Raw genomic sequence first — 15792 nt, 5'->3', positions numbered from 1 at the left:
GGGGGGGGAGAGGTGAGGATCCAGGGAAAAACAGACCTTCCGATCGAGAAATGCCTGGATGGATCATGGATGGATGGGCCAATCTATTTCCCGGAAGAGAAGGATATAGTTCACAAAATAATATTCCTACTCGCAGAATGCGGACAATGAGATAATAACAGACATATTAACAGCAATCAATATGAACTTCAAGTCATCCACCGCTCATGCCATACAGGACTTCGGATTGATTAACCGGGCCTCATGGCTTTGCTGCCACTCCAGGCGGCTCTGCGCCTGTGTGTCTACATGGAAAGGTACAGTACAGTACAGGACAGTACTAAATTTATGCAGCGAACTGAAATGCTGAATAATGGGTTTAGGGCTTACGACCATTTGAATATCTCGCGCGTGACAGGGGTCTTCAGCGGATCAAACTGATCTTAGCGGCAAGGAGGTCAGGATATCGACGATAAGGAGCAAATTCTTGCAAGATCAGTGGAGGAGGGGGGAAGGGTTGTTGGGTGGTGGATGTTAGGAGAGTGGAAGTTGAAGAGACACTCACAGAAATCCAATCAACAGTCAGAGAGAATGTTGGGGATTTGACTCTTCTCATTGGTGTGCTCGCGTGAGCTAGTGTTAAGCGCCTCTTGGGTACAGTACTTTGACTGTCATGGCTGAGGTTGGGGGGGGAGAGGAGGGGGGAGAGAAAGAGATATCTCCACTTCTACCCCCCTCTGCTTAGCGTGTGTTGGTCTAGGTTAGGTAAGTTAGACAATTGCTGGATGGGAAACGACTCATGGAGGCTCTGGCTCATTGTCCGGCCCTCCCCGTAGCAATCAGAGGTTCAGGCTTTCCGTCCAAGCCTCAGGGGGGTCCACCATGGAGACTGGAGAATGGAGATTGCTATCCGCCCTAGGCTAAATGACTGAGAGTGTGCCAGGATGGTCGATTAGACTAGAGGACTCCATAGAGCTAAGGTCCAAAGGTCCCGGCCTAGAAACGTAAGTAAACAGAAGCTCCACGGACCACTCCAGCCAAGATGGATCCCCCCATCCCGAACCAACCAATTGAACCAAGTGGAACCGCTATCCACTCACCTCATTTTGGAATTTATATCCAGTCAATTAAGCGGCTCTAGCATTCGCCCACTGGCCTGCTGTCCATTCAAACTGCGAATGGGCCGAGACGACCTGAGTAAAAGGCTTGCATGGCTGCGTGAATCGACTACGTATTGTAGAATACTCTGGTTCCTTCACACAAGCCCATTACTGACTACAGACCGATAGGTTGACCATGATCACTCACAGTAAGTTACCAGAAGAGCCTCCAGAATGGCGGCCTGCGGGTCCCTCTTTAATTGCTTCTTACCGGCGTAGGGTCGGATTAGCCCGCTAGTCAACCAAGCAAAACCCAGGGTTTACCGCTGTCATAGCACAGGCGATTGTTGGCTTGAGTCAAAATGACCTCTTCTGGGTTAATGGGGTTGACGGATTTTGTCCGCCATAAGGACATATGTAGTAAAAGAGAATCCTTGACGACCCTTGGCACCGTTGAATGTGTCATGATTGCAGGGGCTGCTAAGGAGCGATGGAGAACCACCCATTGGGGCATATAGAAACATCCACTATAGAGGGATCAGGCAAGGGAGAAAGACCAGCTGAGGTCACACAACCACGTGTAGGACGATCGGCGTGTTTCCGTCGATTACCTTATATTGCTGCCCGTTATTATGGACATATTGTCTACCAAGTAAGATTCCATGGTCTCCGTTTAGGGGGAGCACGACCACACACACGCCTTCGTCACGTCCTGTGATTTGATGAAAACCCGTGGTCAGAGCCCTTATCGGGGCCTGCAGCTAACGGGAGGAAGACTTAGCAACTGGAGTCTGAAGAATCATCGTTACGGCGGCGATACTTACCGTACAGGCTGGACGCCTGACGAAGAATAGAGTTCCTTAGACTGCTCCCTGAATAGATAGGATATTCAACCTGGACGTATCTCGACCAAGTGGTCTGTGTAAACTGATTCAGTTCCAGGATCATCACGCAGCAGAGACCCTTGGTGGTAATGACTCGATGCAGGAAATCATGTAAAAGTCAGCAGCCCCATCTTAGTCTGATTCTGGTTTTGTTTCTAGGGTATCAGGGTATGTGAGAATCGGGAATGTCAATCGTTCGACGCTTCGGTACTCGGAGACTACCATAGCAAGCACCTCGGACAATGTGGTAGGCACATTCATGCACAGTTACACCGGAGGTAGGTGGCTTAGTAGCGTCGAAGTATACAATGACATCTAGCGTGGCAACGAGGGCGTCCAGCCCTGTAGCCAGTGGGGCATGCTTGTAGGCTCATCACCCCTTTCCTTTTCCCCTCAAGGAAATGATGCGCTCAATCTGAGCAGAGACAGCACCCCTGCCACCCTTCGGTCTTCGTAAATCCAACTGGACTTCTAGCTTGTTTCATCGTGAAAATCGACTACACGCACCTCGTACCGCCCAAATGAGCCTTGTGCTTCCAGAACAATGTGCTTACTCTTGGTTGCTGTACGCCTCAGGCTAAATGATTAGTCGAAGGCATAGTACATTGCTTTTTCTCTGACCAACGACACCCCGGGTTAGAATACAACCAAAGAGCACTACGAATGAATGACTGAAACAAGAAGTACCAGAGCTGACACCAAAGATTCGGTACTAGACCTGAAATGATGGGGATTGATCTTCCGGGGAGCGGGGAGGGTGTGAGACTCACTAAGGAATCATCGGAAGGCACGGATCCCTATGTTCCTGGCGTCCGGGTTGGCAAGGACCTGTCAATGGTATGACAGCACGGAGTTCTCCTTCGTTGCTATGCGCCTGCCACACTACACATGTACACTGCTCCATAGTAAGCACCAGTCGGTCAACCAACTTACCAAGCCATCCATAATTGGCGGCAGGAATGTCATATCCACGCGAAGACGGGACTCTTTGGTGCTGCTGCTGCTCAATGGGAGCCGCTGTTGTTTCCGAGATTGACTCGATCTTACAGTAGATTGCATTAGTTCAGAATCGGGAAGAAAAATTATCCTAGGTAAGCAGGCGTGGTTGACAAATACGTCGCGTGAAAACGGAGAATGTAGCTAGCCGATCAAGGAGGCGGCTTAGCTACCTAGTACAAGGTATGTACTATGTAGAAACCTGATTCAATGGGAGACTGCCTCAGGCCCCGGAGCTTAGGGGGACCGAGTGCATGGGTATGACACCATCATCCAGCCATTGAATCACTGCTCCAGGAGATAATAGGTAATCGTTCAGTCCGCGCTAGAAAGTCTTCTTCACGTGGCGGGGACCCCATGCCGGGATCCCGATCCTTCAAGGCGTGGCAATGGGGCCCAGGAGAGGGGAATCACACCAGTGAGGAGGAGTTGAAGACGCTAAGTATTATGGTGTCTGTCTGTCTGTATGTATGTATGCATGTCCTCTCTTTCTATCTCTCTTCGTGTCGCCTTTGCCCAGATTCTCAACTAATGCATCCCGTGTTTAGAAGTCTGACTTTGGGGCTGCGCAGCCCGGGTTCCTACACCACAGCTGCAAAGTAAGATGGTTTGACGGTACAGTATGTCTTGTGTTGTCCATGCAGCGACGGTGCCAAGAAGTCGAAGCCGGCTTGACACTAATTATAACCACAGGCATAGGGCATCGTGCTCGCTGGGCGGCACATCCCGGTCCTGTGCGGCACGAAAAGGTAATGGTGGTGGTCAGCAACAACGTGGCCTTCCTGTGGGGAAACAAGGAGGGACAAGAACGACTGGCCTAGGTGTAGAGGAGGGTTGCATCGGAATTCAAAGGTAATCAAAGTATGATTAAAAGGTCTCAGAACCCACCTAATTAACTTAACTGGAAGAGGGCCAGATTACGGCCGAGTTTCTCCTGGCCTCTAATTCTTCAATCCTCAACAAAGACCTTCCTCGTAATTCGATGATATATTATTTGCTAATCTAATGGATTGGATAGATTAGCTGAGTAAAAATGATCGTGAAGACGGGTATTGACTCGGGAGGCCACGGCCGAGATGGACGTCAATGGGTGTACTGTACTGTACAGTACTGGACTAACCACATTCTGTCTTTAGTACTCCTCCAAGTACTCCGTACACTCCATACTGAGCGGTAATCTCCTTCCCCCCTTCCACCGATTGATCGAGGCCCTGTCATGGGCAGTCATGGCAGTGTCAGGTGCCTTTACTGTAACTACACTCAACCAGGCAATAGATTGGTCGCTCACGGCCCTAGTCCCAGACTAAACCCGGCCCGGAACGTTGTGGTGTATTCCAGCCGCGGGCAACACCTCACTTTGTTCACTAACTTAACACCAACACTAAACAGTCTAACCCCCCGGCCCTTCGCGAGGCATTCCTTTTGCAGAAGTCCAAGCGAGGAAATTGACTGGCCCAATCGCTGCGGACACTGAAACTGTGAGACTGTGAGACAACTTGGAACTCGAACTTCCTTGCACACGTGCAACCTGCAAGCCATTGTTGGACTAACCTAGCACTTACTATACAGGGCATTTCGAATATACTTCCGAGTCGAGTCTAGTGACCGTGACCGTGACCGTGACAATGAACCACATGTGAATGGAATGAATGAATGCTTGGATAGTGGATAGTGATAGTGGATAGTGGATGATGACGAGGTTCCCAACGATTGCCTAATCAGGAACACTTCTCGAGCACCGTGGACCGTGAACCTGGTGGACTTGAGTTGCTCAGTTGGTTACTAGCTACTCTGTACTGGGTCCTGGAAAATAGGAAAATGGATCGGAGGCTCGGCAGGGCAGTGGGCTCCGGCACCGCAGCGGCGGGGGTCTTCGTACCGCCGGAGCCAGAAACTGCCCCGGTATCCGCCATGCCCGTGGCCTTGTTGTCTGTTAACTTTCTTAGCATCGCTATGTTGTTCCGACGACAGAATTCATGAAGTCCACAAAACAACGGGACTGTCCAGGCAGGCTCCTGGAGGATTTACAGTTTGGAACCCTTAGGACTGCAAAATGATCCTGTTCCATTGTTTACCTCTTTCTTCAGGTACGGCTGGATCCGCAGGAGGGAAGGATTTCGACACTGTATGTACAGTACATGTGTACCTGCCTCGAAGGATCTAAACGGGGATCGAGTGTCACAAAGAACTGTTTCTTTGGAAATATGGTTATTGACGTAGGCTGGGAACAAAACGTGGTGATCAGCAGCAATCTCGGGGGCTGATCCTGCAGGTGCCTGCCCTTCAGGTGGCATGACAAGCGAACCAGCGAACGAGCGAGCGGACAAACGAACTGGGCGTTTTCTCTCTTCAGTTCTGACCTCATGTCACCCTCGAAGGGCAATCTGCAAACTTGAAACACACCCTTGGGGGGAGGGGGGGGTCATCGACTCTGGTTCCGGAAGATCGCAAAAAGGCTTATCGGACAGACCAGACAGACCAAGCGAGTCTGCCTTGCCTCAGGCTGTCTTGTCTTCTTAGGTAATCCCATCCCCTCCCCCCTGTTCCTGTTTGTTTGTTTGTTTGTCTGTCGTCATAGAGCGTCTGACCCATGTATTCTTTTACTCATTCACTCTTACATCTCTTCGCTTAGCTTCATGCAACAAGAGAAACACGAAACAATCGGGCTATCTTGTCGGCTAATTAGCAAATATGGCTTTCTTCAATACGCATCAATCCAGTTCTCGAGATTTTCCGATTTTCCTTCAACTTGGATGGGGATGACGGTCGAAAAAGAGGCTCAGAATCCCAAAGCCCCCCTAAGAGGCGGTCCGATCGAGAATGAGCCATCGTCGATCTCCATCCCCGGTTGATTCTTGTCTACAATCACATTTCTTCTTCGTCTAATCAGAGTGGGGGGCTTCTAAAGCGTGGGCATGCCGAGTCTGGCTGCTGCCCTTTGGGAATGTGGATCCCATTTCCAATGCCGCACTGCCTGGACATGAGGACGGAATTGACCCGTCAGGCATGCAAAGGAAAGCCATTGCGAAGTGAGTTCGACACACCCACTAAGGACCAGGTCTGCAGCTAACATTCTAAGTCACTCACGCTAGTGACTAGGTCGATGGAACACCAAGCGTATGCTGAGGGTAGCTAAGCGCTACTGCCGAATAGCAATTTCGGGACGGGCACGCAGTCCCTAAATTCCCACTACGTACGGAGTACCTTCAGCTAACCTATTCGTTATTCCACCATGCTCACTAACTTACATGCTAGTCAAGTTCCGACTTCAGTGTCAGGCCCCCTCGACTGCATGGTAGTCTAATAAGCGACAGTTGGTACCAACCTCCTCAGGTCCTAGCAACCTAGACTACCCCACTGCCAAGCCATCCAGTTGAGTTCGTCCAGTTTGGCCTGCATGATTGACCGTCCCGCGGGTCCGCAACTCTGGCGAGCCTCTTACGTTTGAACAAAACCCATACTATGCAGTAGTGACTAGTGAGGGTCCACTCGACTGAATGTTGGATAAGAATAGCTAAGTAGCCATGTTAACGTTATACGAACAGACAAATCATGCTTTGGCATCGCCATGGTAAGAAAGGTCGACTACGAACCACGCACGGTAATAGTCGGTCACGGCCGAGCCCGTCTGTGATCGACACATCGAATGTCCAGGCGCTCGCTCAGACACATCTTCTTCCACTTTCAGACCGCTCTGCACGGTAGACCTACCCCATCTTGACGGGCGGTCTTCCCCGCTGGCGGTTGTACTTACTTCAGTGACAAGCTGACACCTCCAAGCTGGTATATTTCGTGAGTATATCATCCTCTCGTATAGGGTTCGGGCTCCTAGGGGCCAGCCGTACATTGTCTTTCCATGGCGATCGGCGTCGTCAGTATAGTATATCTCGTCAAATCACATTGTGCTTTGTCTACCGCTAATTCTGTAGAAACGATCTCTCAAGGCTTACTATGAGCCCCAATTCGGAAAATGTTCCTGCCCCTGTCAGCAACCCTCCTCCAACACGAGGGGGATATTTTGTGATAACATTGCCCGGTTGCCGGGATAAGACGATCGGCTGGACGAGCGTGGTTCTTTTTCGTGCCATTGGTCAGGGCATGATATTCCATACTGCTTCGAACATTCTACAAGCAAATCTGCATATTACACGGGGCGCTGCTATGCACCAAGTACGTCCTCCTGCAGCTGGTAGCTTATGAGCTACTGCACCGCTCGCATCTAACCTATGTACTATACAGATTGCATGTCATAGGGCCACGAGGCCTATTATTTTCGCCCCCATGACAGGGGTGCCATGCGCTTCAGCACGGCCACATGGCCTTGACTCTTGCTGCGGTCTCAGCTCCTGACAACAATCGGTGTCGGTCCGGTCCCCCCTGGTCGTCTGTTCCTAGAGAGGCTGGCGCTCTGACATCAACGGCGTGTTCAACGATCGGTTTGCACTAAGAATGTCCTCTGGTTCCCCATTAAGCTGTCTCCAAGCCACGCTGCTAGCAGGCAGTGGCCCCGTCGGATGAGGAACCATCCTGCTTCTGCCATACTTCTGCACCGCCATGATTGCAATCATTGCTTGCTACCAGTAACGTTTCCCGCCCCTCTGACGGTTACATTGGTCCATGCATGATTGCCCCGGTCAAAAGCTCTAAAGTCGAACTACTACCAATTATAGAATAAAGTGGAGGCTGGCGAGCTGATTCGCCGACCCTCCCTCTCGTACCTTGCTGTCCGCATGCTGCAGGGAGTATGAAAAGAGTTTCATCCTGCCCGCACGTGTATAGGGCACTACTCGGATTCTGGGGGCGATCCTACAACGCTTCTGAACTCTGAGGTGTGGATACCTCAGCCATGACGGTTGCGGAGCTCTGCCACCACCAGGCTTTCTCGTTCTCATATCCACAGCTCGGAGATGTTCGTGGTAACATGCCACACGAAATAGATCGAATCTTTACACGAGATTGTCAGTGAAGTTGCTCTTAGCGCCAGTAAGGCCAACCATGCTACTGTGTCTAGTATGAGACATCTTCTAACTCAAGCATAGTGATATCAGAAATGTTTCCAATCAGAAACGCATATCATAAGGCAAGCGACAACAAAATGATAGCCACCAACGCAAACTTCCGCAAACCAACGTGTTGGTGCGGCGTTTGCCGCTCAGCTGTGCGGATCTGCTACGAGCGCAATTTCAGGAAAGACTATACCAACAGAGGTATTGTTCTAGACGTTTCCACATTCTGCTTAAGCGGATGAGGTGCTTGAATTGTCATAGTGCCTCTCACCTGCATGATTCCTTCTATCTGCTGACCAGCCACAGGTGGCTCCCACTGTTGGGTCCAGGAACGCGCCTTCACCCTGTATGCAGAGGGATATCTGAGACAGGTACCATGACCAAACAATGGGTGGATGAAACCTAGTGTTTCTGACGGGCTTAGTCCTGAAACTCCTCCCATTTGATCATCCTATCCCTCAAGTCGAGCTCCTCCCCATCCACCACAAACCTCCCGTCCCCACGATGGTGCACCATCCTCATCTGCCTCTTCCCGCCACCAACAGCACCGCAGGGCTCTTCCAGTTGCTGATTGCTCTGCCCATAGTTCAAGTCCAGGTCTCTGTTCACCCATGCGCCGACAACCCGCAGTATCCACAAGTTGTACGTCGCCACCAACGCTCGATCATGAACCACACATTGGATATTGGCCATGATATCTTTCCCACCAACCAGTGGCGCACGGGCAGTCCTTTCCAGCCTCATGTAACCCTGCCCCTTTTCTTCTCCATCTTCAAGTTCTGGATCAGTCTCTGGCGGTAACGGCGATTCCGGTGGCTCCACAGGGATCATTTTGAATGCATCCCACTTATCCACCGTTTCGCCACTGCAATTGCCAATATCAACCACCTGCTCCAGCAGCTCCGCAGCCGGTACTGCAAGCACGCATTGGCCGGTTCTTTTCAGGTTGTCAAAGCTTTTGTCCCACGGTCCAATACATGCGCCGACCAGTGTTGGTTCCTCATGCTGGATCATCATGTGAAAGCCCATTGTCATGATATTGTGCGTCCGATCGGCTAGAGACCCGGTGGTGACGAGGACCACAGGCCCAGGCTCCAGGAGGCGATTGACTTTATGCGTGGGATAGGAGAGGAATCGGCTTCGATCATCGAAATGATCCTGTTCCTGTTCCTGCTCCTGCTCCTGAATCTCCAGGCTCTTCTGCTTCTGATGCCATCTAGGCCTCTTGCTGGAACGGCGTGGACTCAGACCTAGCGGTCTGGTTGGGTCCCTTTTTCCTGCACTTCGTTTGTCGCCTGATACTCGCTTGCGAGGCATTTAGGCTAAGGTGTTGGGAAGGATGTAAGTATAACTTTTGTAAGCTTGTAGACCTAGACCTGCAGCGGAGAAATCCTGCCTAGGAGAGAATACGTGCAGGATAGGGAGAAATGACCTGACTCGGATCGCGTGTCGAAAATAGGAGTTGTGGACGCGTCACTTGCTAAAGAACAAAGAACGGCATTTCTGGAGTGACGTCTTCCCCGCGTACTCGCCGGGGTCCCGTGACCTCCATGCCTTGTCGCGATAACTCTACGAGTGTGCATACAAAAAGAATGTTCTTTGTCTTGTTCAGATATGACTATGCTCCTGATTGTACAGACAAGCACGGCAAAATGTGGTTCTGGCCAAGCGAAGTGCTGGAAGGAAACACTAAAATCCCTCCCCTTCAGCATAATCTTCCATGTATACGGAAAGATCTTGAACTGTAAACAACGACCAATTGCTTAATGGAGAGCATGTGGTATATGCTCTTCATTGTTCTCTTTCGCTCAAGGCCTGAATCACCAAGAGACCTTCGGGTGACCTGCACGTATACCCTTCGTATACACATATATAACCTCAGGCATCCATTATATACTTCTAGGATTGAGCAGACTGAACTTGCTTCGTAGTAGCATGATGAACTCCGGCTTAAGTCGAAGCATCTATTCTCTTACAGGTCGACAAGCTACTGTATTATTTATTGGAGGGTACATAAACTTGAAGGAGGTCCATCTCGCTCGCGAGGAGGGAGGTCAGAATCATGGGGTATATATAGTCCTCATCCACTCGAAAGAACCAATCTCTCTCGATCTTTCTTTGTCTTTGCGTAGTATCGTCCAAGATTCTCAGTAAGTAGCTACCGCTCTAGATCTACACGCATAGCCAACTTACTACCAAAGCAGAGAGCCGGGACCGCGAACCTGGCCCGTCCGGGCAAGAAACTACTTCCCCACATCTGGTAGCCATCTCCTCGGCTGGCGAATTTATATCCCGAATATGGATATAATCAGGAGACAGATCCTCCCGGGGGTCCCGGGGGGGGGGGGGGGGGCGCCTTTCATCATCCAGAGGGACCATCCCGGGAGGGAAAACAACCCATTCATTCAATGGGGAGAATCCGAGTCCGAAGTAGCTAGCAACACGTGGGTGTGTCCATGTGACACTTGGGTTCAAAAACCAGAGTGGATGTGAGGCGGTTGGTTGCAACTTGTTCTTGCAATGGAAAGGGGAAAAGAAAATCCCTTTCGAATGGTTTTGAATTCATGCATTGCAAAACATATATCGGAAATTAGGAATCTCACCGAGAGGTCGATGGGATCTTCAGCTTCAACTGCATATATGTCTACGACATGGAGTTGTGGGTGTGTATGGTTTTGTGGAAATGTGTGTTTGGTTGAGTTTAAGCCTACTAGGTAATGGGTAGATATCTTCCCGTATGACTATGGATACAGAATCCTAGGCAAGAATGCAGCAGCGCACCGCCGACGAGTAAACCATACTCGGCTGTGATAAGATCAGTACTGTGCCGCCCTTCAATGATGACACTACTCCGAATCGAGAGAGAGAGAGAGAGAGAGAAGGGGGAGGGGAAGGGTGGGATTGGGGGAGGAGTCCGACTGTGGACTGTTAGGGTTGCATCTCCGGCTAGGAATATGCATCGCGATGCCTGACGCTGATGTCGGTTTGGAGAGGGATGTAGAAGCGATATGCAAGTGACATACATACATAGTCGGTTGATCTTGAAATACATATAGCCATCGGATTGCTTGCACTGTCCTCATCTGGCCTTCTTCATGGGAGGCGGCTTTCGTGTATATAGACGGATTCCAAGGTGCTCTTTGATGAGCTCCGACTATGCATGCAACTGATGGTAGGAGGTGGTTGCTTCTGGGTACGCTTGACCTGGCGCTGGGTCGAGTGGTGGGTTGCGGTCAGTGGATGCCTTGTTCGAGTCTTGCTTGAACGCAGAAGGAATCGGATTGTCAACCGTATCAGCTGAAGGAGTGTGCCGACTGAGATCTGGCTGGCGCTTGCGGTGCTGTACGCAGCCCACACCGTCGGAACTGACAGAAGATTAAATCCCTACACCTACACCTATCAACGAGTGCATGATATCCATTCATCCTCACATTAGTTACAGAGACCTAGCCTGTCCTGTCCTGTCCATTTCATATTGAAACAGGAGCCACCGTTGATAATATCAACGATAAGGCATTGCAAAAGCATCGCAGCATTTTTGAAGCATCACAAAAACAGAAGCTCGATGTCTCAAGAGATGAAAAGAGAAAGCGGGAACTCAAGATCCGCCCGGAAAGAGAGATGACTAACGTAAGATACAACCCATGCCAAACGCCCTGGTTAAAAGCAACAATACAACAAGAAACCTTGGTGGACATGTCGGATGTGTCAACCCGAGGGGGCGTTGAACGTGGGTGACTGAGCCCACTCCTTTCCACAAGTACATCACAGCGGTGGTTTGGGACTAGAGGCCTTTTGTCTCGACAGTGAGACAGCCCTCTTGAGTGCTGAAGCGCATTCGGATCGATGCTGGGTCACCACCAGCGACGTATCTTGTATGGAACCATCGTAGTCGAGGCTTGATGAAGATGTGGGATTCTGTCCGATAACATGTTCTGATATTGAGATCACAAGGTCGCTAAATAGCCCGGCAAGAAAGGGGAATATTGAGAAGAAGAGGGTCTTTCATAGAAGAGGCAATATCACAAGCGAGAGGAGTGTCGGGTGGCAGGAAAGAGAGAACGTGACTCAGATGGCGCAAGTACGCGACGACTTGCCAGGATGAATTGGAGACTCTTAGCGGCGGTCGGGGTTGGTTACCTGAACACCAAGTTAGCCTCAAATCAAACACCTGTTGTGTTGGGACGGGTAGAGCCTACCTGCAGGATACGACGGGAGAAGTCTTGATCATCGTCAATACTGCCGTTGCTTTGCCGTTTTTGAGCCATGAAATCACCATCGAATCGGGAGTCACTGCCCTGTGCCATGGGCTGTCCGTAACCGTCCACGCCAACACTCCGACGATATTGCGCTTCCACCGATTTACGGTTCTTGAAACGCCAGAGAAAGAACCCGGCACCGATGAGCGCACACAGGCCGACTACTCCGATGACCACACCTGCCGCAATCGCAGCAGTGTTCGCACTTGAGCTCTTTGACTTCTCGGTTGGGGTAGCGCTTGCATTGGCGGAATGGGTGGCAGGAGCTTCGGTAACATAGACTGTTTGCCCGCCGCTCGTGACGGCATGGACTGTGGGTGTCTGTGTTGTCGAAGTCGACGTCCCTTCGGTGCTCTTGCTGGAAGTACTGCTCGAGGAAGAGTAGTTATCCACGTCGTCCTCAATACCTGTTAGATAGACCGAATATGTGTTTGCACCGCCACCTAGACGAATGGTCAGCATCGGATATACATGGAAACTTCACATAGGTAAAGGCAACATACACATGACCGATGGCCAGCCAGCACACGAGAGATTGCATTCGTCATCCGATACTTTGTCCGAAGACGCCGGTAGTTCATTTCCGCAGAGACAGTCTTGTTTGTTGTGGAGCGCAAACACGGCGTAGTTGTCCTTCAAGCATAACTTCTGGCAATATCCGTTACTTTGGTAGGTGTATGATCCTTGGTCCTCCAAGGGCGTTGAGCTCGAGTAGCATCCGTTGTAAACTTCGTCATAGGCAGCGGTCGTGGGCACATGGGCAGCCAGAAAGAGGACCGAGGCCACCAGAGCCGACCGCATGGTCAAGAGTTTCGTGAAGGAAGACATGATGAATGGGATAACGATGGCGCGGCCGATAGAGGTGACTGGACACCTGCTCCAGACACAACAGTCAAGGTTGCTTGTTGATGCAAACGAAGGGAAAGGGACGGCCTGCGTAACCCTTTTTCGGAGCGCTGGGGTGAATGTCTCGAAGGGCGGGTGAGTTTCGGCTTCCCGTCTTGCGCAAGATCTTAGGTACTTGTCACTGCGATCTGCGGTAGAAGGGTACAATGTGAGATGTGTTCGAGTTGTCGACAGTTGAACCCCGGTGGGCGCAGAAGAAGGGCTAGAGTGATGCAAGCGATGGAAAGAGTGTGTGATGTTCGCCTTGGCGGGGAAGAAAAGGGCCTTGAGGAGCGGGTTGTTTCAAGCACCCCTTTCTGTCGGACAGGGTTTAGTGGGCGACTGAACGGGTAGCTTAGGCAGGGGAATCAGTCAGGGTCGAAAGTGCCCCAAAGCAATAAATGAACGGATTGGTCCTTGAAAGTATTGAGGGGTGGGCAATCGGGGGGGCGGAGATTTGGGGGGAACGGAAATCGGCGGAATAACGGTTATACGAAGGCGTCGAAGTCTGAGTTGCTTTAGGGAAGCAACGCGTGACAGGCAGCCGGTGGAGAAAATAGAAAGAAGTGTGAAAATTCGAAGAGTGAGAGACAAGTGAAGGGGATAGAATGGTAATGATAGTAGTGGAGGCCCAAAAGAGCAAACGAGTGTCTAGGGTCAATAGTGAGTGAGCAGGCAAGCAAACAAGCAAGTAGTAATAGCAGAAGGGGATGAAAGAAAGTGACGAGGCAGTTCAACGACTCCTCTAGAGGAAAGAAACGAGTGTGATTGACCGGACTAGTCTAATAATTAGTTAGATTAGGTGGATAGGAATAGAATTGGGATTGCTGCTGCTGCTGCTGCTGCTGCTGCTCGCTGGGCGGCAAGAGGGAATTGGGGGTAAGGGAAAGAGGGTCGAGGGGTGGAAAAGGCCCTTAAGCGACGCACTGACAGGCTAGTCAAGGATACTAAACTCAGTAGGGGATGAGGGGGAAACAAACAACAAAACATGCCAATTACGGATACAATGAGTTGGTACTCCGTACGGAGTACTGGATACAGTGTACCAGGTACGGTAAAGTTCTGGGAACGGGAGGGAACCCAACCCTGGATCAGAGGATGTGCAGCCGGGCAGCCGGGCCCCTACAGTACAGTACCCTGCACAGTGAGCCACTGCAGGTGTGGTAATCTATTCTGGTACCGAGTCAATACCGTACCAGGCAGGTACCAGGCAGGTACCAGGTACGGAGCACTTGGAAATGATCCCGCGGGTGTGACGAATGATCGATGGGACTCATGGGAGGGTCCAGGGGCAACTCCCACTTTTTCCTCCTTTGGGTCAAACACGGGCGGAGACTGGCATGTGCGAATCCACTCGCAGTTTGGTCATGAGCTGCTCTGAAACGGGATGAACAACCATCCCATGGTACACCAAATAACTTAACTGACTTAACCATTCATTAGACTATTTTGATGATGATGATTTTCTTCCATCTCGCTCCTCTTCAAGTTTCGCTTAACTGACTGACTGAAAGGTGTGGACTGTAGTCAACGTGCACGAGATGTACCCGACAATCTACAGCAACTTACATCCTACTACAGGTGCATGTCAAAAGAACAAACACACACACCCCTCTCGCAATTCCCATCCACCAGACCCGGTGTACTGACTGACTCCGCCTATGTCTTACTCCGATTATCGTCCGACCTCGACCACTGCCCTCGAGGATATTTATAGTACCATCCATGGGTGTACCTACGTCGTGAGGAGAAAAAAAAATCGGGCACAGTTATCCGCCGATCCGTCATACTGTGACTGGCCTGCTGCTGCTCAATTCCGTCCACTTGACAGGCGTTCGTGACGAAGAATCGATAATTTCTCGCTGTCTTCCTTGCTTGTGGCGAAATTGTCCCCGGTACGTGGTGGCTGTTTTTGCCAGACAGTTCTCCCGCTCGCCTCGAACTCCCGGGGCAATCCCAAGCAGCAGTAATCAATCGATTACCTTCTCTCAAATGCTATTCGCACCACATTCCCTGGTGAAGAAGTCGAAGTCTGCCTGCCTGACAATTACATTCTTCTCAGCCGCGCCCGACATTCCACACCGTACTCCCGAGGAATGATGTTCGGATAGTGCACGACAGGGCCCATGCCAGTGAGGTCGGATGCGAGAACGAAGGGCGAGGCCACCACCGGCAAGGGGAGAACAACACCACTGGCAGAACGAAAAAAACCGCTCAGGGACTCGCGAGCTCAGGTAGACTAGAATCCGTAAACAGTTCTCTCACTAGACCTCTTTGATCCTAGATGCCTGTCAGCCACCAATGGAATGACGGGATGAGGTAAAATAGTCCCTGACTCCCAGAGGCCCTTGAGCCCTTCCGGCTAAGTGCAGGAAGGGGAGAGGGAGAGGGTGGACGAAGTGGAGAATTCTCTTCTAGCCCCAACCCTAGATGTTCGCCGCTCCGAACTTTTCCCATCGTCAGGCTGTCAAGTGTCAATCGACACCCGCAACACGGCTTTCCCAAGTTGAAAGCATTGTTGTTCTTGCAAAGTGCCAAAAGGCTAGAAGTGGGATTGGAAAAGAGATATGAGGTCTGGGCCCTCTGGGCTCAGTGGGTGGGATCAAGATTGTTCTCCACTGCCGCAATAGTCCATCAGTTACATGCTATGCAATCTTCATAGAAAACAAATCTCACCCCGGCG

General features: G+C 50.9%; 3 protein-coding genes across 3 annotated transcripts; 1 reads left to right on the top strand and 2 right to left on the bottom strand.

The window, feature by feature from the left end:
* The first annotated feature begins 4677 nt into the window (after positions 1–4677).
* On the top strand, positions 4678–4997 carry BO86DRAFT_393712 (uncharacterized protein). The gene has a single exon (XM_025673076.1). The coding sequence runs from the start codon at positions 4778–4780 to the stop codon at positions 4937–4939; it is 162 nt and encodes a 53-aa protein (XP_025522007.1). The 5' UTR covers positions 4678–4777; the 3' UTR covers positions 4940–4997.
* A 3388-nt stretch (positions 4998–8385) lies between these two features.
* On the bottom strand, positions 8386–9436 carry BO86DRAFT_451898 (flavin reductase family protein; the record flags this gene model as incomplete). Its single annotated transcript, XM_025676893.1, has 2 exons — positions 9268–9436; positions 8386–9147 (listed from the first exon to the last, which is right to left on the bottom strand). Exons 1-2 carry the CDS (start codon positions 9280–9282, stop codon positions 8386–8388), a joined length of 777 nt encoding a protein of 258 aa, XP_025522006.1. The 5' UTR covers positions 9283–9436.
* Positions 9437–11872: 2436 nt separating this feature from the next.
* On the bottom strand, positions 11873–13167 carry BO86DRAFT_30001 (putative WSC domain protein). The gene is made up of 3 exons (XM_025667439.1): positions 12728–13167; positions 12165–12667; positions 11873–12105 (listed from the first exon to the last, which is right to left on the bottom strand). The coding sequence occupies exons 1-3, from the start codon at positions 13050–13052 to the stop codon at positions 12082–12084; spliced, it is 852 nt and encodes a 283-aa protein (XP_025522005.1). The 5' UTR covers positions 13053–13167; the 3' UTR covers positions 11873–12081.
* Between the last annotated feature and the right edge of the window lie 2625 nt (positions 13168–15792).

Source organism: Aspergillus japonicus (assembly GCF_003184785.1).
Source record: "Aspergillus japonicus CBS 114.51 unplaced genomic scaffold BO86scaffold_117, whole genome shotgun sequence".
NCBI lineage: Eukaryota > Fungi > Ascomycota > Eurotiomycetes > Eurotiales > Aspergillaceae > Aspergillus > Aspergillus japonicus.
The sequence above is the reverse complement of the archived record's forward strand: the minus strand, read 5'-3'. Positions and strand labels throughout refer to the sequence as shown.

Coding starts and splice junctions, on each gene's coding strand:
- BO86DRAFT_393712 (XM_025673076.1), top strand. CDS start 4,778: ATGGATCGGAGGCTCGGCAGGGCAGTGGGCTCCGGCACCGCAGCGGCG.
- BO86DRAFT_30001 (XM_025667439.1), bottom strand. CDS start 13,052: ATGTCTTCCTTCACGAAACTCTTGACCATGCGGTCGGCTCTGGTGGCC. Junction 12,668..12,727: donor TGGCTGGCCATCGGTCATGT/GTATGTTGCCTT, acceptor CCATTCGTCTAG/GTGGCGGTGCAAACACATAT. Junction 12,106..12,164: donor TCTCCCGTCGTATCCTGCAG/GTAGGCTCTACC, acceptor CTTGGTGTTCAG/GTAACCAACCCCGACCGCCG.